This window comes from Acipenser ruthenus, chromosome 35 (assembly GCF_902713425.1).
Source record: "Acipenser ruthenus chromosome 35, fAciRut3.2 maternal haplotype, whole genome shotgun sequence".
Classification (NCBI taxonomy): Eukaryota; Metazoa; Chordata; class Actinopteri; order Acipenseriformes; family Acipenseridae; genus Acipenser; species Acipenser ruthenus.
This window is the reverse complement of record NC_081223.1, coordinates 2,776,397-2,801,039: the sequence shown is the minus strand read 5'-3', so window position 1 is coordinate 2,801,039 and position 24,643 is coordinate 2,776,397. Positions and strand designations below refer to the sequence as shown.

Genomic DNA, 24,643 nt, shown 5'->3' with positions numbered 1-24,643 from the left:
ACACATAACAATATAATCACAAATAAGATGGTGGAAGTTTTCTTCCCAAACGAATAAAATCCGTTTTTCAAACATCATTCTTTTCTAATGTAATCCGGATCTGGAATGGCGTTGACGACGGTTGCCATGGTGATGTAATTGCTCACGCTGAGAGTCTCAAGCCAAGGTGTCGGCGGTATTCATTCATTCTGATTGACAGTTCATCGTTGTCCAGTGATTGTATCCACAACACAGAATGGCATTGCATTGTATTGTTTCTGCAATATAATATTATTGATATCATGATGAAGAGAAATGTCGGATATGCTTGCCACAGCAGGTGGAAAACGGAAGAAATTAAACACAGCGATACGACAAGGAGGCTTAGTGAAACTTAGTGAACATTTTCAAGTTTGTTATAAAGCAGTGCTGTGCTTTAAAAATACTTGCATTGCACTTTTTTTTTTTTAAGGATAAGAACGATGTTGACAAAGCGCAGCACGCTGCCTCGTTGTAAATGCTCTTTGGGACAGAGAATGTTCAATGTTGACACAACATTGCCCTCCCCGAATTCTTCTGAAATGACGCCCCTGCGGTGCTGTAACCCAAAACTCACCCTCTCCCTCACTGTCTCAGTTCAGTAACATTTTGGAACAAAAACAGGGTTAATTGAAGGACAGGAAAGCAAGTCCCAGGGAGTCTCGTCACAAACCTTTATCCAGGGATGAATCAGGCTCTCGACTGCAGTCATCCTCTCACTGTGAAACAAGGGAACAGGACATCAGCACCTGCATTCACAAAGCTAAGGAAACTCAAGACACCTCAACTAACAACAAGGGAACAGGACATCAGCACCTGCATTCACAAAGCTAAGAAACCCAGACACCTTAACAAACAACAAGGGAACAGGACATCAGCACCTGCATTCACAAAGCTAAGGAAACTGAGACACCTCAACTAACAAGGGAACAGGACATCAGCACCTGCATTCACAAAGCTAAGGAAACTCAGACACCTCAACTAATGACAAGGGAACAGGACATCAGCACCTGCATTCACAAAGCTAAGGAAACTGAGACACCTCAACTAACAAGGGAACAGGACATCAGCACCTGCATTCACAAAGCTAAGGAAACTCAGACACCTCAACTAATGACAAGGGAACAGGACATCAGCACCTGCATTCACAAAGCTAAGGAAACTGAGACACCTCAACTAACAAGGGAACAGGACATCAGCACCTGCATTCACAAAGCTAAGGAAACTCAGACACCTCAACTAATGACAAGGGAACAGGACATCAGCACCTGCATTCACAAAGCTAAGGAAACTGAGACACCTCAACTAACAAGGGAACAGGACATCAGCACCTGCATTCACAAAGCTAAGGAAACTCAGACACCTCAACTAACTCTTCTTCTTCTGTCTGAAATCACCGACAGGCAGCAGAGAGAGAAGGAGGTTTCTACATGACCGGGGAGGAAGAACAACTACAAATCTGCACAAATCTCTGTGCAGCCTCCTCACTGGAAGTGCAGAGTAGAGGCATGTCAGTACTAGCTCTGTTATACTGGGATGCAGCTGTGTTATGTATGTATGAATTGGTAGATCATTTATCAGTGTCTGTTTCAGTCCTGACAACAGCTATGTTGCCTCTATAAGAAATCCATCACTTTAAATTAAATACATTTGTCTCTAAGAAAGAAATCTTGAATATATTGAAGTAAATAAGCACTCTGTAAGTCTTTAAGTGGCCTGTGTGTCGTTGAAGGTTCACCCTACCCCGTCTCCCCTCTGCTCCCCCCCGCTCCCTGTACTCTGTACCCTGCCCCCTGCCCTATGCCTCACCTGGGCTCCTTGACCAGCAGGCTCTGGATGAAGTCCTTGGCCATGGCGCTGGTCTGGCTGAAGTGCTGCTCGTCGAACTCGTAGGTCAGAGACACGATGTTGGTGAGAGTCTCTTCGTCTGTGTCACCCTGAAACGGGGAGGTACCACTGAGCCTGGGGGTGAGAGAGAGAGGGACTGTACCACTGAGTCTGGGGAGAGAGACAGAGGGACTGTACCACTGAGTCTGAGGATAGAGAGAGAGAGGGACTGTACCACTGAGCATGAGTGGGGAGAGAGAGGGACTCTACCACTGAGCCTGGGGATGGGGGGGGCGGGGGGGTGAGAGGGACTGTACCACTGAGTCTGATGGAGGGAGGTGAGAGAGAGAGCAAGAGAGGTAGAGAGAGGGGGTGAGAGAGGGGGTGAGAGAGCGACAGAGAGAGAGGGGGTGAGTTAGCAACAGAGAGAGAGAGGGACACAGAAAGAGATGTGAGAGAGAGCAAGAAAGAGAGCGCGTGTGAAACTTTTTCAATACTTACAGAATGAAGGTAATGACTCCAAGACTCCTAGAGAAAAACATTATTAAAAAAATAATTAAAACAACAATGACAATATTTGCTTGTATGTAACATTTACAAATATCCTCCCAGTGCAGTGAACCCTGTCCTGATTGATCTAGCCAGACTGGACTCCCAGTGCAGTGAACCCTGTCCTGATTGATACAACCCGACAGGACTCCCAGTGCAGTGAACCCAGTCCTGAATCATATAGCTAGACTGGACTCCCAGTGCAGTGAACCCTGTCCTGAATGATATAACCAGACAGGACTCCCAGTGCAGTGAACCCTGTCCTGAATGATACAACCCGACAGGACTCCCAGTGCAGTGAACCCAGTCCTGAATGATATAGCCAGACTGGACTCTCAGTGCAGTGAACCCAGTCCTGAATGATACAGCCAGACAGGACTCCCAGTGCAGTGAACCCTGTGCTGAATGATATAACCAGACTGGACTCCCAGTGCAGTGAACCCTGTGCTGAATGATATAGCCAGACTGGACTCCCAGTGCAGTGAACCCAGTCCTGAATGATTTAACCAGACAGGACTCCCAGTGCAGTGAACCCAGTCCTGAATGATACAGCCAGACAGGACTCCCAGTGCAGTGAACCCTGTGCTGAATGATATAACCAGACTGGACTCCCAGTGCAGTGAACCCTGTGCTGAATGATATAGCCAGACTGGACTCCCAGTGCAGTGAACCCAGTCCTGAATGATTTAACCAGACAGGACTCCCAGTGCAGTGAACCCTGTGCTGAATGATATAACCAGACTGGACTCCCAGTGCAGTGAACCCTGTCCTGATTGATCTAGCCAGATTGGACTCCCAGTGCAGTGAACCCTGTCCTGAATCATATAGCCAGACTGGACTCCCAGTGCAGTGAACCCAGTCCTGAATGATATAGCCAGACTGGACTCCCAGTGCAGTGAACCCTGTGCTGAATGATCTAACAAGACAGGACTCCCAGTGCAGTGAACCCTGTCCTGATTGATCTAGCCAGATTGGACTCCCAGTGCAGTGAACCCTGTCCTGAATCATATAGCCAGACTGGACTCCCAGTGTAGTGAACCCTGTCCTGATTGATATAACCAGACAGGACTCCCAGTGCAGTGAACCCTGTCCTGAATGATATAGCCAGGCAGACTCACCACATGTCTGCAGCCTCACTCAGCCTCTCGTAGTTGATAACTTCAGGAGCTGAGGGGGAACACGAAGGATACATATTAAAAGTCTGGGACAGTCTTTAGACTGAAGCAGAAACAGCAAAGGAATCACACAGAACCCTCACAATACATCTTAAACAGGGAAGGAATTCAGTATTCAGGTGATGTGGAAACACAATCATTCCCAACATCTACCTGCTTTGCACTGTCAGCAACATAGGTCTCGTTTACAGGTTTGGAAGAATCACAGGTTACAGCAAACATGCACGTAGGTTAAAGAAAGCTCTCAGTTTCCATGCTGTACTCTCATTAAATCTGTTACGCTTGCACTTCCTAGGTCACTTCAGTGGTGTCTTCTGGGGTGGGACGATTTTATCCTCCAGGTGACCCAAGGAAGTGCAACACTATTATGTGTTTATTTAGCAGATGCCTTTATTCAAGGGTGACTTGCAGAGGCTAGGGTGTGTGAACTAGACAGCGAGCTCTGCACAGAGAGCTCAGTGCGGGTTAGACAGCGAGCTCTGCACAGAGAGCTCAGTGCGGGTTAGACAGCGAGCTCTGCACAGAGAGGTCAGGCTAGACAGCAAGGTCTGCACAGAGAGCTCAGTGCGGGTTAGACAGCGAGCTCTGCACAGAGAGCTCAGTGCTGGTTAGACAGCGAGCTCTGCACAGAGAGCTCAGTGCGGGTTAGACAGCGAGCTCTGCACAGAGAGCTCAGTGCGGGTTAGACAGTGAGCTCTGCACAGAGAGCTCAGTGCGGGTTAGACAGCGAGCTCTGCACAGAGAGGTCAGGCTAGACAGCAAGCTCTGCACAGAGAGCTCAGTGCGGGTTAGACAGCGAGCTCTGCACAGAGAGCTCAGTGCGGGTTAGACAGCGAGCTCTGCACAGAGAGCTCAGTGCGGGTTAGACAGCGAGCTCTGCACAGAGAGGTCAGTGCGGGTTAGACAGCGAGCTCTGCACAGAGAGCTCAGTGCGGGTTAGACAGCGAGCTCTGCACAGAGAGCTCAGTGCGGGTTAGACAGCGAGCTCTGCACAGAGAGCTCAGTGCGGGTTAGACAGCGAGCTCTGCACAGAGAGGTCAGTGCGGGTTAGACAGCGAGCTCTGCACAGAGAGGTCAGGCTAGACAGCAAGCTCTGCACAGAGAGGTCAGTGTGGGTTAGACAGCAAGCTCTGCACAGAGAGCTCAGTGTGGGTTAGACAGCGAGCTCTGCACAGAGAGGTCAGTGCGGGTTAGACAGCGAGCTCTGCACAGAGAGGTCAGGCTAGACAGCGAGCTCTGCACAGAGAGGTCAGTGCGGGTTAGACAGCGAGCTCTGCACAGAGAGCTCAGTGCGGGTTAGACAGCGAGCTCTGCACAGAGAGCTCAGTGCGGGTTAGACAGCGAGCTCTGCACAGAGAGCTCAGTGCGGGTTAGACAGCGAGCTCTGCACAGAGAGGTCAGGCTAGACAGCAAGCTCTGCACAGAGAGGTCAGGCTAGACAGCGAGCTCTGCACAGAGAGGTCAGTGCGGGTTAGACAGCGAGCTCTGCACAGAGAGCTCAGTGCGGGTTAGACAGCGAGCTCTGCACAGAGAGCTCAGTGCGGGTTAGACAGCGAGCTCTGCATAGAGAGCTCAGTGCGGGTTAGACAGCGAGCTCTGCACAGAGAGCTCAGTGCGGGTTAGACAGCGAGCTCTGCACAGAGAGGTCAGTGCGGGTTAGACAGCGAGCTCTGCACAGAGAGGTCAAGCTAGACAGCGAGCTCTGCACAGAGAGCTCAGTGTGGGTTAGACAGCGAGCTCTGCACAGAGAGGTCAGTGCGGGTTAGACAGCGAGCTCTGCACAGAGAGGTCAGGCTAGACAGCGAGCTCTGCACAGAGAGGTCAGTGCGGGTTAGACAGCAAGCTCTGCACAGAGAGCTCAGTGCGGGTTAGACAGCGAGCTCTGCACAGAGAGGTCAGTGCGGGTTAGACAGCGAGCTCTGCACAGAGAGGTCAAGCTAGACAGCGAGCTCTGCACAGAGAGCTCAGTGTGGGTTAGACAGCGAGCTCTGCACAGAGAGGTCAGTGCGGGTTAGACAGCGAGCTCTGCACAGAGAGGTCAGGCTAGACAGCAAGCTCTGCACAGAGAGCTCAGTGCGGGTTAGACAGCGAGCTCTGCACAGAGAGCTCAGTGCGGGTTAGACAGCGAGCTCTGCACAGAGAGGTCAGTGCGGGTTAGACAGCGAGCTCTGCACAGAGAGGTCAGTGCGGGTTAGACAGCGAGCTCTGCACAGAGAGGTCAGGCTAGACAGCAAGCTCTGCACAGAGAGCTCAGTGCGGGTTAGACAGCGAGCTCTGCACAGAGAGCTCAGTGCTGGTTAGACAGCGAGCTCTGCACAGAGAGGTCAAGCTAGACAGCGAGCTCTGCACAGAGAGCTCAGTGTGGGTTAGACAGCGAGCTCTGCACAGAGAGGTCAGTGCGGGTTAGACAGCGAGCTCTGCACAGAGAGGTCAGGCTAGACAGCGAGCTCTGCACAGAGAGGTCAGTGCGGGTTAGACAGCAAGCTCTGCACAGAGAGCTCAGTGCGGGTTAGACAGCGAGCTCTGCACAGAGAGGTCAGTGCGGGTTAGACAGCGAGCTCTGCACAGAGAGGTCAAGCTAGACAGCGAGCTCTGCACAGAGAGCTCAGTGTGGGTTAGACAGCGAGCTCTGCACAGAGAGGTCAGTGCGGGTTAGACAGCGAGCTCTGCACAGAGAGGTCAGGCTAGACAGCAAGCTCTGCACAGAGAGGTCAGTGTGGGTTAGACAGCGAGCTCTGCACAGAGAGGTCAGTGCGGGTTAGACAGCGAGCTCTGCACAGAGAGGTCAGTGCGGGTTAGACAGCGAGCTCTGCACAGAGAGGTCAGGCTAGACAGCAAGCTCTGCACAGAGAGCTCAGTGCGGGTTAGACAGCGAGCTCTGCACAGAGAGCTCAGTGCTGGTTAGACAGCGAGCTCTGCACAGAGCTCAGTGCAGGTTAGACAGCGAGCTCTGCACAGAGAGCTCAGTGCGGGTTAGACAGCGAGCTCTGCACAGAGAGCTCAGTGCGGGTTAGACAGCGAGCTCTGCACAGAGAGGTTCAGTGAGGGTTAGACAGCGAGCTCTGCACAGAGAGGTTCAGTGCGGGTTAGACAGCGAGGTCTGTATAGAGAGCTCAGTGCGGGTTAGACAGCGAGCTCTGCACAGAGAGCTCAGTGCGGGTTAGACAGCGAGGTCTGCACAGAGAGGTCAGTGCGGGTTAGACAGCGAGCTCTGCACAGAGAGCTCAGTGCGGGTTAGACAGCGAGCTCTGCACAGAGAGCTCAGTGCGGGTTAGACAGCGAGCTCTGCACAGAGAGCTCAGTGCGGGTTAGACAGCGAGCTCTGCACAGAGAGCTCAGTGCGGGTTAGACAGCGAGCTCTGCACAGAGAGCTCAGTGCGGCTTAGACAGCGAGCTCTGCACAGAGAGCTCAGTGCGGGTTAGACAGCGAGCTCTGCACAGAGAGCTCAGTGCGGGTTAGACAGCGAGCTCTGCACAGAGAGCTCAGTGCGGGTCTCATGTGGATGTCAGGGTTATTAACTCCCTTTAAGTGGTGATGCATGTTTCTGATGGGAGGGGGTTTCACAGGAAGTACCGTGACAGACAGGAAGTCACTTTCTGGTCAGCCTGGGTCTGGCAATGAGACAGTAAAGAGGCCTCCATTTATAGCAAACCGCTAGGTGTGCATACAACACATCTCCATACATAATGAACATGTAACTGTGCATTTCCAAATGTTGCTTTCAGGCAATTTTTATGGTGCTGTTCATTTTTTCTAATATTATTTTATTTCCGATACACACATATAAAATATACAGAATATGCAGAAACAGTAAGATAAACTAAAAGAAAGACTCAACATGTTTCTCAACCACAAGTCTTTCTCAGCGTCTTCAATGGAAACACTATTTGGAAGAAAATGGAAGAAATAACAGGGCTGGGATGTTTGTCGTTGACTTGTTTTAGTTTCTTTCAGTATTTAGAAATGTTAAGTGTCTCATCTAGCAAGCTATAGCCATGACACCCCACTACCACACACACATATTTAATGTCATTTTGAGACACCCAGAAATCCTGGCACAGCCATGAGGGATCTGGACTGTTCCACTCACCGATGTACTGAGGGGTGCCAGACAGGCTCTTGTACTCGACCCCCTCCTCTATCCGGTGGGACAGTCCGAAGTCGATGAGCTTGATGTGGGGTTGGGGCATGTCCTTCTCCAGCAGCATGATGTTCTCTGGCTGTGACACACAGAGACACACACACACACTCATTATACAATCACAAACATGAACATCATACTCAGGGGCTACTATTAAACACAAGAGTGATGTTCAGGACCCTCATTAAGAGAATGGCCCCTATGTGCTGACTGTGTCTGTCTGTCTCTCACTCTCTACATGGAGAGCACGACAGCTGTCTTGATTTTGCACCAGTCTTCAGCAGGCTTGTGTCACACACTCCCAGACTCCTATAGGCGTTTCCCATTGCATTTGGATAATTCCAATAAACAATTTGCACAAAAATTTCTAACCTTTCAGATACTGTGCAATTATTACATCATTATGAAGACGCTGTGGGTGGAGCGTGTGCTGCGTGTGCAGTGCTCGCTGTACCTTGAGGTCGAAGTGTGCGATGTGTTTGGAGTGCTCGCTGTACCTTGAGGTCGAAGTGTGCGATGTGTTTGGAGTGCTCGCTGTACCTTGAGGTCGAAGTGTGCGATGTGTTTGGAGTGCTCGCTGTACCTTGAGGTCGAAGTGTGCGATGTGTTTGGAGTGCTCGCTGTACCTTGAGGTCGAAGTGTGCGATGTGTTTGGAGTGCATGTATCCCACTCCCTGCAGGATCTGCTTCATGAACTGGATGGCGTCGTCCTCAGAGAGCATCTCCTTCTCAGCCACGAAGTCAAAGAGCTCCCCTCCACGGATCCTAGGACAGAGGAGACACGGTCAACCAGGACAGGCACAACCAGGACAGTCACCCAGCACAACTACCACAGTCACCCAGCACAACCAGGACAGGCACCCAGCACAACCAGGACAGGCACCCAGCACAGGCACCCAGCACAACCAGGACATCAACCAGCACAACCAGGACAGGCACCCAGCACAGGCACCCAGCACAACCAGGACAGTCAACCAGCACAACCAGGACAGGCACCCAGCACAGGCACCAAGCACAACCAGGACAGGCACCCAGCACAACCAGCACTTCAGAGAGCAGCTTCACAACATCACAGACAATCACATCAATATCAGGGTCTGCTTATAAAGACATTTCAGAGGGCTGTATGACAGCAATATCAGGGTCTGCTACACAGGGCCACCCAAATCTGCGCCTATGTGAATGCCAAGTTTAAGTAAATGTATACAAACCAACTCACACATCATTTACCAAATTTAACATGTAGAAAATAGAAAACAGAAAGTACTGATTAGAGGAGAAACCTCAAAATGGAGCGAGGTAACCAGTGGAGTACCACAGGGATCAGTATTAGGTCCTCTGCTATTCCTAATCTACATCAATGATTTAGATTCTGGTATAGTAAGCAAACTTGTTAAATTTGCAGACGACACAAAAATAGGAGGAGTGGCAAACACTGTTGCAGCAGCAAAGGTCATTCAAAATGATCTAGACAGCATTCAGAACTGGGCAGACACATGGCAAATGACATTTAATAGAGAAAAGTGTAAAATATTGCACGCAGGCAATAGAAATGTGCATTATAAATATCATATGAGAGATACTGAAATTGAAGGAATCTATGAAAAAGATCTAGGAGTTTATGTTGACTCAGAAATGTCTTCATCTAGACAATGTGGGGAAACTATAAAAAAGGCCAACAAGATGCTCGGATATATTGTGAGAACTGTTGAATTTAAATCAAGGGAATTAATGTTAAAACTTTACAATGCATTAGTAAGACCTCACCTAGAATATTGTGTTCAGTTCTGGTCACCTCGTTACAAAAAGAATATTGCTGCTGTAGAAAGAGTGCAAAGAAGAGCAACCAGAATTATCCCGGGTTTAAAAGACATGTCGTTGCAGACAGGCTAAAAGAATTGAATCTATTCAGTCTTGAACAAAGAAGACTACGCTGTGATCTGATTCAAACATTCAAAATCCTAAAAGGTATAGAAAATGTCGACCCAGGGGACTTTTTGGACCTGAAAAAAGAAACAAGGACCAGGGGTCACAAATGGAGATGAGATAAGGGGCATTCAGAACAGAAAATAGGAGGCACTTTTTTACACAGAGAATTGTGAGGGTCTGGAACCAACTCCCCAGTAATGTTGTTGAAGCTGACACCCTGGGATCCTTCAAGAAGCAGCTTGATGAGATTCTGGGATCAATAAGCTACTAACAACCAAATGAGCAAGATGGGCTGAATGGCCTCCTCTTGTTTGTAAACTTTCTTATGTTCTGATGTTCTTAACTGACTTCCACCCCACTTACTCTCACTTCAACTCGCCTGCTTCCGCTGGCCTGTGCTCTGACACATGCTGTGCACACCGTACTGGCCAACCTTGTGGTCACATGATCACCCAGCCTGGCTCGGAGATCAGGGGAGTGTGTCCAGTGTTTTTTTAACCATTGCATATTCAAATGAAAAAGTCTCAGACACTAAAAGATTTAAACAGAGCCATGAAGGCTGAAATAACGGCTCTATCTGAGAAAGAAGAGAAAAAAAAGAAAACTCTTGCTTACAAATGTTCTTGGAAGAGAGCCTGTTCAATTGGTTTCAATGTGTCTGCGGTGGTTTGGTTTGTTAGTTACTGATCATGTCACTCTGCTTATTATTAGTGCCTCTGAAGTGATCTGAAGAGGGTTTGCCTGTATCTCTAATTGTATAGAGTGGGCTCTATTGATAAGCAATCCCAAGCAGCCCTCCATTCTTCACATGTCTACGCTGTGGCTTTCCCAGGGTACCACGGTAACAATGGAATGTCTTGCTGCTCACACACGCTGCAAACTCCCAGCAGTCACTATGCAGGCTAGAGCTCTGATAAGAGCATGCAGGGTACAGCACACACAAACACACAGGGAGAGCTTTCATTCCTATTCCTTTCAGATGATGGGAAGCTGTTAGTCATTTATCTCAATTAGCTCTGGAGCTTTTTAATTGCATTTCTGTTTTTCTTTTTTTGTTTTTTTTATCCTGATTAAAGTGGATGTTTGACATTCCGCGGGCTGTCCAGACAGAGAGAGAGAGCGAGAGAGAGAGAGAGAGAGAGAGAGAAACAGCGTGAGAGAGAGAGCATGAGAGAGAGAGAGAGAGAGAGAGTGTGAGAGAGAGAGAGAGTGTGAGAGAGAGAGTGTGAGAGAGAGAGAAACAGCGTGAGAGAGAGAGAGCATGAGAGAGAGAGAGAAACAGCGTGAGAGAGAGAGCATGAGAGAGAGAGTGTAAGACAGTGAGACTCGACAGAGCGACAGAGAGCGCGGGTCTGGTTTCCTGTTTCCCACATCATCGCGTCAAAAACTGGTTAACAAAAAAAAAAATCCACTTACCCAAGCACTGCTTAAAATAGAGAGGGGTGATAAAGAACAGAGAGGAGGAGGAGAAGGAAGGAAGAGGGAGAGAGGAGGAACTGAGAAGACCGGTTTTAAAATTTTCAGATAGACGGAGAGGAGGAAATAGAATAGAGAGGGAATGGAGAGAGAAAAGAGGGACAGAGAGAAAGAGGAGGGGGAGCCCGGGCCAGTAATCTCTGTGTGTGACACAAGACATGTGTGCAGCCTGGGGTCAGGCAGGAGCTCCCTTCACAGTGAGAGGCACAAGCAGCAGAGCTTGTCACTCAGCACCCCTCAACACACACTCAGGGAGCCCTTGTGAGCTACATCCCTCCTGCCCTGCCTGCACTGACTGGTTTGAGAAGCAAAGCAGAGAAGATAATGAACCAGCTCCCTTCTCAAAGTTTACTGCTGTGGTATCCCCCTGGTAGAAGCACAGCACAGTGTAGTAAAGCACAGAGAAGATAATGAACCAGCCCCCTTCTCAAAGTTTACTGCTGTGGTATCCCCCTGGTAAAAGCACAGCACAGTGTAGTAAAGCACAGAGAAGATAATGAACCAGCCCCCTTCTCAAAGTTTACTGCTGTGGTATCCCCCTGGTAAAAGCCCAGCACAGTGTAGTAAAGCACAGAGACGATAATGAACCAGCCCCCTTCTCAAAGTTTACTGCTGTGGTATCCCCCTGGTAAAAGCACAGCACAGTGTAGTAAAGCACAGAGAAGATAATGAACCAGCCCCCTTCTCAAAGTTTACTGCTGTGGTATCCCCCCTGGTAAAAGCACAGCACAGTGTAGTAAAGCACAGAGAAGATAATGAACCATTCCTGATGGGTCTCCAAGGCTTCTCCAGCACTGTCATCACCCTGCACCTCAATAATAATAATAATACTGAGTGCTAGTCTACACACTCCATCCTCAGCTCTCATAGTTAACGAGAGCTTGTGAAATGCCAGTGTGGTTGGCTCTAGTGACACACAGTGCCCAGCCCAGCCCAGTTTGCTGAAGTCAGTCCAACTCTCTGCAGAGCTGCAGGAATGAGACCCCGAGGGGACCCTGTGATCTCTAACTTCAGCCCTGACTAATTCTCATGTACGCCACACCCCATCTGCAGGGAGCTTGTCAGAGTCTCTGGAATGTTTTAGCAGGGTTTGCCTCACCTGTACAGACTTGTTTTACATCTCGTGGAGTCCCTGGATAATAATCTCCCCTCTCTCCCTCTCCCCTCCCTCCTCTCCTCTCACTCACATCTCTAGTATGAGCTCCTCTCTCTCCCCTCTCTCCTCCCCTCTCTCCCTCTCACTCACATCTCTAGTATGAGCTCCTCTCACCCCCTCTCTCCTCCCCTCTCTCCCTCTCACTCACATCTCTAGTATGAGCTCCTCTCTCCTCCCCTCTCTCCCTCTCACTCACATCTCTAGTATGAGCTCCTCTCTCCCCCCTCTCTCTCCCCTCCCTCCTCTCCTCTCACTCACATCTCCAGTATGAGCACCAGCTCTGCCTTGCTCTCGAACACGTCTCTCAGAGCCATGATGTTGGGGTGCTGCAGGGCTTGCAGGATCTCCACCTCTCGCTCCACGTCCTCCCGATCCAGCCCCAGCCGGCTGCTCTTGCACTTCCGGATCTTCAGGAACTTCCCGGCGTACTCCGTTCCTGAGCCCTTCTCCCGCACCAGCCGCACCGTGCCGAAGTGGCCACTGGGGGGGAGACAGAGAGGACATTCAGTCAGACAGCAGGCTGGGTTACTGTTCAACTGTGTGCATTAATAAAATAAACATAAAAACTGTGTTTATTGTGAAAACCACACTTATTGGAAAAATGTATGGACTCCTCCTTTCTTTCTGGTGCTGTCCAATAGTAACTCTTCTCAATACAGTGAACTGCACCCTGAACCAGGGGGGGGAGTACATGAACACAGAATTGCCATTGCCACTGCATCGCTGTCTGTCTGTCTGTCGGTCTGTCGCTGACAGTGTCACTGTCTGTCTGTCTGTCTGTCTGCATTGAATACTATGATGCCATTCTGCCAGCGGCAGCCTCTCCCATTGTAGCTGACTGTGACAGGGCGGAAGCTGTGCCGGTGTAAATAGTGTTATTTGTGAATGTAAGTTTGGCAGGGATGGTTTGGAATCACAGGTGGACTGCGGCCGTTCCCTAATTAGGTAAGTGAGTGCTAACTGGAGAAAGACTACATGTATATAAAGGGGGGATACATGCTTTGTTTGGTCTCTGTGTGACACATACGTAGAGGCATCACAAGGCATAGTGGAGTGTATGGCTGTACTCATCCATGCAACATCTCATCTAAAACGTGCGCATTGGTGCTTTCCTGACCCCGAGTCTCCTTCCTGACGTCACACAGCCCTTGTGCTACCATTGCCCCTTAGCATAATATAGAACCACTGTAGCCTGCCTGCCTGCCTATCCCTATCCCTGTCCCTCACTGGATATATCAAAGCTACCCTGTAACTTCCTCCAGTTAGTTTGAGTCCTGCATGTTTATCCCTATCCCTGTCCCTCATTGAATATATCAAAGCTACTCTGTAACTTCCTCCAGTTAGTTTGAGTCCTGCATGTTTATCCCTATCGCTGTCCCTCACTGGAAAGCACGCAGCAATATCAAAGCTATCATGTTACTTCCTACAGTTAGTTCGAGTCCTGCATGTTTATCCGATCTCTGTTCCAGATTAACGGGTTGTGAAAAAGCAGTTTGGCAACTTCATACAGCAACAACAGAAAGAAAAGTGAAGTCAACATCCAAGAATATAAAGGAGTGTGTATTTAACCACAGAGAAAAACAAATAGCACAACACTCCTGACCCTGCAATGAGACCCACAACAACCACACTGTACAACACTCCTGACCGTGCAATGAGACACACAACACCCACACTGTACAACACTCCTGCAATGAGACACACAACACCCACACTGTACAACACTCCTGCAATGAGACACACAACACCCACACTGTACAACACTCCTGCAATGAGACACACAGCACCCACACTGTACAACACTCCTGCAATGAGACACACAGCACCCACACTGTACAACACTCCTGACCCTGCAATGAGACACACAACAACCACACTGTACAACACTCCTGCAATGAGACACACAACAACCACACTGTACAACACTCCTGACCCTGCAATGAGACACACAACAACCACACTGTACAACACTCCTGCAATGAGACACACAACACCCACACTGTACAACACTCCTGCAATGAGACACACAGCACCCACACTGTACAACACTCCTGCAATGAGACACACAACACCCACACTGTACAACACTCCTGCAATGAGACACACAACACCCACACTGTACAACACTCCTGCAATGAGACACACAACAACCACACTGTACAACACTCCTGACCCTGCAATGAGACACACAGCACACACACTGTACAACACTCCTGCAATGAGACACACAGCACCCACACTGTACAACACTCCTGCAATGAGACACACAACACCCACACTGTACAACACTCCTGCAATGACACACAACACCCACACTGTACAACACTCCTGCAATGAGACACACAACACCCACACTGTACAACACTCCTGCAATGAGACACACAACACCCACACTGTACAACACTCCTGCAATGAGACACACAACAACCACACTGTACAACACTCCTGACCCTGCAATGAGACACACAACACCCACACTGTACAACACTCCTGCAATGAGACACACAGCACCCACACTGTACAACACTCCTGCAATGAGACACACAGCACCCACACTGTACAACACTCCTGCAATGAGACACACAGCACCCACACTGTACAACACTCCTGCAATGAGACACACAGCACACACACTGTACAACACTCCTGACCCTGCAATGAGACACACAACACCCACACTGTACAACACTCCTGCAATGAGACACACAACACCCACACTGTACAACACTCCTGCAATGAGACACACAACACCCACACTGTACAACACTCCTGCAATGAGACACACAACACCCACACTGTACAACACTCCTGCAATGAGACACACAGCACCCACACTGTACAACACTCCTGCAATGAGACACACAACAACCACACTGTACAACACTCCTGACCCTGCAATGAGACACACAACACCCACACTGTACAACACTCCTGCAATGAGACACACAACACCCACACTGTACAACACTCCTGCAATGAGACACACAACACCCACACTGTACAACACTCCTGCAATGAGACACACAACACCCACACTGTACAACACTCCTACAATGAGACACACAACACCCACACTGTACAACACTCCTGCAATGAGACACACAGCACCCACACTGTACAACACTCCTGCAATGAGACACACAGCACCCACACTGTACAACACTCCTGCAATGAGACACACAACAACCACACTGTACAACACTCCTGCAATGAGACACACAGCACCCACACTGTACAACACTCCTGCAATGAGACACACAGCACCCACACTGTACAACACTCCTGCAATGAGACACACAGCACCCACACTGTACAACACTCCTGCAATGAGACACACAGCACCCACACTGTACAACACTCCTGCAATGAGACACACAGCACCCACACTGTACAACACTCCTGCAATGAGACACACAGCAACCACACTGTACAACACTCCTGCAATGAGACACACAACACCCACACTGTACAACACTCCTGACCCTGCAATGAGACACACAGCACCCACACTGTACAACACTCCTGACCCTGCAATGAGACACACAGCACCCACACTGTACAACACTCCTGCAATGAGACACACAGCACCCACACTGTACAACACTCCTGCAATGAGACACACAGCACCCACACTGTACAACACTCCTGCAATGAGACACACAGCACCCACACTGTACAACACTCCTGCAATGAGACACACAGCACCCACACTGTACAACACTCCTGACCCTGCAATGAGACACACAACACCCACACTGTACAACACTCCTGCAATGAGACACACAACACCCACACTGTACAACACTCCTACAATGAGACACACAACACCCACACTGTACAACACTCCTGCAATGAGACACACAGCACCCACACTGTACAACACTCCTGCAATGAGACACACAGCACCCACACTGTACAACACTCCTGCAATGAGACACACAGCACCCACACTGTACAACACTCCTGCAATGAGACACACAGCACCCACACTGTACAACACTCCTGCAATGAGACACACAGCACCCACACTGTACAGCACTCCTGCAATGAGACACACAGCACCCACACTGTACAGCACTCCTGCAATGAGACACACAGCACCCACACTGTACAACACTCCTGCAATGAGACACACAGCACCCACACTGTACAACACTCCTGCAATGAGACACACAACACCCACACTGTACAACACTCCTGCAATGAGACACACAACACACACACTGTACAACACTCCTGCAATGAGACACACAACAACCACACTGTACAACACTCCTGACCCTGCAATGAGACACACAACACCCACACTGTACAACACTCCTGCGATGACACACAACACCCACACTGTACAACACTCCTGCAATGAGACACACAACACCCACACTGTACAACACTCCTGCAATGAGACACACAACACCCACACTGTACAACACTCCTGCAATGAGACACACAACAACCACACTGTACAACACTCCTGACCCTGCAATGAGACACACAACACCCACACTGTACAACACTCCTGCAATGAGACACACAGCACCCACACTGTACAACACTCCTGCAATGAGACACACAGCACCCACACTGTACAACACTCCTGACCCTGCAATGAGACACACAACACCCACACTGTACAACACTCCTGCAATGAGACACACAGCACCCACACTGTACAACACTCCTGCAATGAGACACACAGCACCCACACTGTACAACACTCCTGCAATGAGACACACAGCACCCACACTGTACAACACTCCTGCAATGAGACACACAGCACACACACTGTACAACACTCCTGACCCTGCAATGAGACACACAACACCCACACTGTACAACACTCCTGCAATGAGACACACAACACCCACACTGTACAACACTCCTGCAATGAGACACACAACACCCACACTGTACAACACTCCTGCAATGAGACACACAACAACCACACTGTACAACACTCCTGACCCTGCAATGAGACACACAAAAACCACACTGTACAACACTCCTGCAATGAGACACACAACACCCACACTGTACAACACTCCTGACCCTGCAATGAGACACACAGCACCCACACTGTACAGCACTCCTGCAATGAGACACACAGCACCCACACTGTACAACACTCCTGCAATGAGACACACAGCACCCACACTGTACAACACTCCTGCAATGAGACACACAGCACCCACACTGTACAACACTCCTGACCCTGCAATGAGACACACAACACCCACACTGTACAACACTCCTGCAATGAGACACACAACACCCACACTGTACAACACTCCTGCAATGAGACACACAACACCCACACTGTACAACACTCCTACAATGAGACACACAACACCCACACTGTACAACACTCCTGCAATGAGACACACAGCACCCACACTGTACAACACTCCTGCAATGAGACACACAACAACCACACTGTACAACACTCCTGCAATGAGACACACAGCACCCACACTGTACAACACTCCTGCAATGAGACACACAGCACCCACACTGTACAACACTCCTGCAATGAGACACACAGCAACCACACTGTACAACACTCCTGCAATGAGACACACAGCACCCACACTGTACAACACTCCTGCAATGAGACACACAGCACCCACACTGTACAACACTCCTGCAATGAGACACACAGCACCCACACTGTACAACACTCCTGCAATGAGACACACAGCACCCACACTGTACAACACTCCTGCAATGAGACACACAGCACCCACACTGTACAACACTCCTGCAATGAGACACACAGCAACCACACTGTACAACACTCCTGCAATGAGACACACAGCACCCACACTGTACAACACTCCTGCAATGAGACACACAGCACCCACACTGTACAACACTCCTGCAATGAGACACACAGCACCCACACTGTACAACACTCCTGCAATGAGACACACAACACCCACACTGTACAACACTCCTGCAATGAGACACACAGCACCCACACTGTACAACACTCCTGCAATGAGACACACAGCACCCACACTGTACAACACTCCTGCAATGAGACACACAGCACCCACACTGTACAACACTCCTGCAATGAGACACACAGCACCCACACTGTACAACACTCCTGCAATGAGACACACAACACCCACACTGTACAACACTCCTGCAATGAGACACACAACACCCACACTGTACAACACTCCTGCAATGAGACACACAGCACCCACACTGTACAACACTCCTGCAATGAGACACACAGCACCCACACTGTACAACACTCCTGCAATGACACACAGCACCCACACTGTACAACACTCCTGCAATGAGACACACAGCACCCACACTGTACAGCACTCCTGCAATGAGACACACAGCACCCACACTGTACAGCACTCCTGCAATGAGACACACAGCACCCACACTGTACAACACTCCTGCAATGAGACACACAGCACCCACACTGTACAACACTCCTGCAATGAGACACACAGCACCCACACTGTACAACACTCCTGACCCTGCAATGAGACACACAACACCCACACTGTACAACACTCCTGCAATGAGACACACAACACCCACACTGTACAACACTCCTGCAATGAGACACACAACACCCACACTGTACAACACTCCTGCAATGAGACACACAACACACACACTGTACAACACTCCTGCAATGCGACACACAACACACACACTGTACAACACTCCTGCAATGAGACACACAACACACACACTGTACAACACTCCTGCAATGAGACACACAGCACCCACACTGTACAACACTCCTGCAATGAGACACACAGCACCCACACTGTACAACACTCCTGCAATGAGACACACAGTACACACACTGTACAACACTCCTGCAATGAGACACACAACACTCTTGCAATGAGACACACAGCCCATCACATCTGGTATCAGTTGCTAGCACTGCATTCCTGAAATGTTTAAAGAAGTACTAAAAAGGCGATGTCATGAAAAAGCATGACCTGCAGTATCACCCTGTTGGGACGGGTCCTGCTCATTTGAATTGTAATCTCAACTGGACTTTTCTAGTTATTTATAGGTTGACTTATCCATGACTTATATATGTGTGTTTATGGTGTCACTGCACTGAAGACGCCACATTAAGCATTTAAAAAAGCGCCCTATATGCTTAGACCACATTCCACCTCCCCGCCCCTAACTTATAACAAGAGAGAGAGAGAGAGACAGAGACAGAGACAGAGACAGAGAGAGAGAGAGAGAGAGAGAGAGAGAGAGAGAGAGAGAGAGAGAGAGCGCGAGCGTGCGAGAGAGAGAGAGAGAGAGAGAGAGAGAGAGAGAGAGAGAGAGAGAGAGAGAGAGAGGGAGAGAGAAAGAGCGAGAGAGAGAGAGAGAGCGAGAGAGAGAGAGAGACAGAGAGAGAGAGATTGTTCTTGTTTAACACAATAACTGCAGTTTTCTATTTAAAGGATAACAGGTTAGACCCTTTCAAAGTTTTGAAATGAAAAATAAACTGCCTGGCCTCACTGAAAAGACCTAACGTGAAATACTGGATGTGTTTGCTTTGCAGGTTTGTAGTGCAGTTCTGAAGTGTAATGAAATCCAGTCTTACCTGCCCAGTACATCTCCTATTTCATACAGGTCCTCCACAATCCCCAACTTAAACACAGCCATGACGGATCAGCAAACTCCCGGCACACTCTACACCATCCTGGTGTCTGGGGTCTGTCTGCCCTGGGGGAGCGCGAGAGGGGGAGCAGGGGAGGGAGAGAGGGAGAGAGAGTGAATGGTTTTAGGAGCAGAACAGAGACTTCAGGCATCTCAATCCGGCCCAACCTGATGATATAGTGAAGATAAAACCTTCACAAAGTTTTTCCTTTTTAGCACAATTAAAAATCTCCAGTACACAACAAGCGGACTGTGCTGTCCCATTGTTCCCCATGGAGGACAGGGTTCTGTTATTACTCATAACAGAACTGCAAATAAAGCAGGTCTGAACGGAGAACACCCGCTCTGAAACCACTGCTTACTGAGCAAACACATGGGGCTTGAACCCGCTCTGAAACCACTGCTTACTGAGCAAACACATAGGGCTTGAACCAGCTCTGAAACCACTGCTTACGGAGCAAACACATGGGGCTTGAACCTGCTCTGAAACCACTGCTTACTGAGCAAGCACATGGGGCTTGAACCAGCTCTGAAACCACTGCTTACTGAGCAAACACATGGGGCTTGAACCAGCTCTGAAACCACTGCTTACTGAGCAAACACATAGGGCTTGAACCAGCTCTGAAACCACTGCTTACGGAGCAAACACATGGGGCTTGAACCTGCTCTGAAACCACTGCTTACTGAGCAAGCACATGGGGCTTGAACCAGCTCTGAAACCACTGCTTACTGAGCAAACACATGGGGCTTGAACCAGCTCTGAAACCACTGCTTACTGAGCAAGCACATGGGGCTTGAACCAGCTCTGAAACCACTGCTTACTGAGCAAACACATGGGGCTTGAACCCGCTCTGAAACCACTGCTTACTGAGCAAACACATGGGGCTTGAACCAGCTCTGAAACCACTGCTTACTGAGCAAACACATGGGGCTTGAACCAGCTCTGAAACCACTGCTTACTGAGCAAACACATGGGGCTTGAACCCGCTCTGAAACCACTGCTTACTGAGCAAACACATGGGGCTTGGACCAGCTCTGAAACCACTGCTTACTGAGCAAACACATGGGGCTTGAACCCGCTCTGAAACCACTGCTTACTGAGCAAACACATGGGGCTTGAACCCGCTCTGAAACCACTGCTTACTGAGCAAACACATGGGGCTTGAACCCGCTCTGAAACCACTGCTTACTGAGCAAACACATGGGGCTTGAACCAGCTCTGAAACCACTGCTTACTGAGCAAACACATGGGGCTTGAACCAGCTCTGAAACCACTGCTTACTGAGCAAACACATGGGGCTTGAACCAGCTCTGAAACCACTGCTTACTGAGCAAACACATGGGGCTTGAACCCGCTCTGAAACCACTGCTTACTGAGCAAACACATGGGGCTTGAACCAGCTCTGAAACCACTGCTTACTGAGCAAACACATGGGGCTTGAACCCGCTCTGAAACCACTGCTTACTGAGCAAACACATGGGGCTTGAACCCGCTCTGAAACCACTGCTTACTGAGCAAACACATGGGGCTTGAACCAGCTCTGAAACCACTGCTTACTGAGCAAACACATGGGGCTTGAACCAGCTCTGAAACCACTGCTTACTGAGCAAACACATGGGGCTTGAACCAGCTCAGAAACCACTGCTTACTGAGCAAACACATGGGGCTTGAACCCGCTCTGAAACCACTGCTTACTGAGCAAACACATGGGGCTTGAACCTGCTCTGAAACCACTGCTTACTGAGCAAACACATGGGGCTTGAACCCGCTCTGAAACCACTGCTTACTGAGCAAACACATGGGGCTTGAACCTGCTCTGAAACCACTGCTTACTGAGCAAACACATGGGGCTTGAACCAGCTCTGAAACCACTGCTTACTGAGCAAACACATGGGGCTTGAACCCGCTCTGAAACCACTGCTTACTGAGCAAACACATGGGGCTTGAACCAGCTCTGAAACCACTGCTTACTGAGCAAACACATGGGGCTTGAACCAGCTCTGAAACCACTGCTTACTGAGCAAACACATGGGGCTTGAACCAGCTCTGAAACCACTGCTTACTGAGCAAACACATGGGGCTTGAACCCGCTCTGAAACCACTGCTTACTGAGCAAACACATGGGGCTTGAACCAGCTCTGAAACCACTGCTTACTGAGCAAACACATGGGGCTTGAACCAGCTCTGAAACCACTGCTTACTGAGCAAACACATGGGGCTTGAACCCGCTCTGAAACCACTGCTTACTGAGCAAACACATGGGGCTTGAACCCGCTCTGAAACCACTGCTTACTGAGCAAACACATGGGGCTTGGACCAGCTCTGAAACCACTGCTTACTGAGCAAACACATGGGGCTTGAACCCGCTCTGAAACCACTGCTTACTGAGCAAACACATGGGGCTTGAACCCGCTCTGAAACCACTGCTTACTGAGCAAACACATGGGGCTTGAACCCGCTCTGAAACCACTGCTTACTGAGCAAACACATGGGGCTTGAACCCGCTCTGAAACCACTGCTTACTGAGCAAACACATGGGGCTTGAACCAGCTCTGAAACCACTGCTTACTGAGCAAACACATGGGGCTTGAACCAGCTCTGAAACCACTGCTTACTGAGCAAACACATGGGGCTTGAACCCGCTCTGAAACCACTGCTTACTGAGCAAACACATGGGGCTTGAACCAGCTCTGAAACCACTGCTTACTGAGCAAACACATGGGGCTTGAACCCGCTCTGAAACCACTGCTTACTGAGCAAACACATGGGGCTTGAACCCGCTCTGAAACCACTGATTACTGAGCAAACACATGGGGCTTGAACCAGCTCTGAAACCACTGCTTACTGAGCAAACACATGGGGCTTGAACCAGCTCTGAAACCACTGCTTACTGAGCAAACACATGGGGCTTGAACCCGCTCTGAAACCACTGCTTACTGAGCAAACACATGGGGCTTGAACCTGCTCTGAAACCACTGCTTACTGAGCAAACACATGGGGCTTGAACCCGCTCTGAAACCACTGCTTACTGAGCAAACACATGGGGCTTGAACCTGCTCTGAAACCACTGCTTACTGAGCAAACACATGGGGCTTGAACCAGCTCTGAAACCACTGCTTACTGAGCAAACACATGGGGCTTGAACCCGCTCTGAAACCACTGCTTACTGAGCAAACACAGAGGGCTTGAACCCGCTCTGAAACCACTGCTTACTGAGCAAACACAGAGGGCAAAAGAACCCGCTCTGAAACCACTGCTTACTGAGCAAACACAGAGGGCTTGAACCCGCTCTGAAACCACTGCTTACTGAGCAAACACAGAGGGCAAAAGAACCCGCTCTGAAACCACTGCTTACTGAGCAAACACATGGGGCTTGAACCCGCTCTGAAACCACTGCTTACTGAGCAAGCACATGGGGCTTGAACCAGCTCTGAAACCACTGCTTACGGAGCAAACACATGGGGCTTGAACCCGCTCTGAAACCACTGCTTACTGAGCAAACACATGGGGCTTGAACCAGCTCTGAAACCACTGCTTACTGAGCAAACACATGGGGCTTGAACCCGCTCTGAAACCACTGCTTACTGAGCAAACACATGGGGCTTGAACCCGCTCTGAAACCACTGCTTACTGAGCAAACACATGGGGCTTGAACCCGCTCTGAAACCACTGCTTACTGAGCAAACACATGGGGCTTGAACCAGCTCTGAAAACACTGCTTACTGAGCAAACACATGGGGCTTGAACCCGCTCTGAAACCACTGCTTACTGAGCAAGCACATGGGGCTTGAACCAGCTCTGAAACCACTGCTTACTGAGCAAACACATGGGGCTTGAACCCGCTCTGAAACCACTGCTTACTGAGCAAACACATGGGGCTTGAACCCGCTCTGAAACCACTGCTTACTGAGCAAACACATGGGGCTTGAACCCGCTCTGAAACCACTGCTTACTGAGCAAACACATGGGGCTTGAACCAGCTCTGAAAACACTGCTTACTGAGCAAACACATGGGGCTTGAACCCGCTCTGAAACCACTGCTTACTGAGCAAGCACATGGGGCTTGAACCAGCTCTGAAACCACTGCTTACTGAGCAAACACATGGGGCTTGAACCCGCTCTGAAACCACTGCTTACTGAGCAAACACATGGGGCTTGAACCCGCTCTGAAACCACTGCTTACTGAGCAAACACATGGGGCTTGGACCAGCTCTGAAACCACTGCTTACTGAGCAAACACATGGGGCTTGAACCCGCTCTGAAACCACTGCTTACTGAGCAAACACATGGGGCTTGAACCCGCTCTGAAACCACTGCTTACTGAGCAAACACATGGGGCTTGAACCCGCTCTGAAACCACTGCTTACTGAGCAAACACATGGGGCTTGAACCAGCTCTGAAACCACTGCTTACTGAGCAAACACATGGGGCTTGAACCAGCTCTGAAACCACTGCTTACTGAGCAAACACATGGGGCTTGAACCAGCTCTGAAACCACTGCTTACTGAGCAAACACATGGGGCTTGAACCCGCTCTGAAACCACTGCTTACTGAGCAAACACATGGGGCTTGAACCAGCTCTGAAACCACTGCTTACTGAGCAAACACATGGGGCTTGAACCCGCTCTGAAACCACTGCTTACTGAGCAAACACATGGGGCTTGAACCCGCTCTGAAACCACTGCTTACTGAGCAAACACATGGGGCTTGAACCAGCTCTGAA

General features: G+C 49.7%; 1 protein-coding gene across 5 annotated transcripts in view; it reads right to left on the bottom strand.

Annotated features, from left to right (window-relative positions):
• Positions 1–24,643, bottom strand: part of LOC117395471 (death-associated protein kinase 2) — a 54,540-nt gene that overhangs the window by 12,200 nt on the left and 17,697 nt on the right. For 4 of the 5 annotated variants that reach the window (XM_059007454.1, XM_059007455.1, XM_059007458.1 and 1 more), the window contains 8 exons: positions 19,864–19,985; positions 12,531–12,752; positions 8,338–8,476; positions 7,661–7,790; positions 3,513–3,561; positions 2,347–2,373; positions 1,828–1,980; positions 692–737 (listed from right to left, as the gene is read on the bottom strand). In XM_059007454.1, the coding sequence (XP_058863437.1) occupies positions 692–737; positions 1,828–1,980; positions 2,347–2,373; positions 3,513–3,561; positions 7,661–7,790; positions 8,338–8,476; positions 12,531–12,752; positions 19,864–19,925 (828 nt within the window). In that variant the 5' untranslated portion in view covers positions 19,926–19,985. The remainder of the gene's footprint in view (positions 1–691; positions 738–1,827; positions 1,981–2,346; positions 2,374–3,512; positions 3,562–7,660; positions 7,791–8,337; positions 8,477–12,530; positions 12,753–19,863; positions 19,986–24,643) is intronic. The other variant, XM_059007456.1, reaches the window with a different exon arrangement.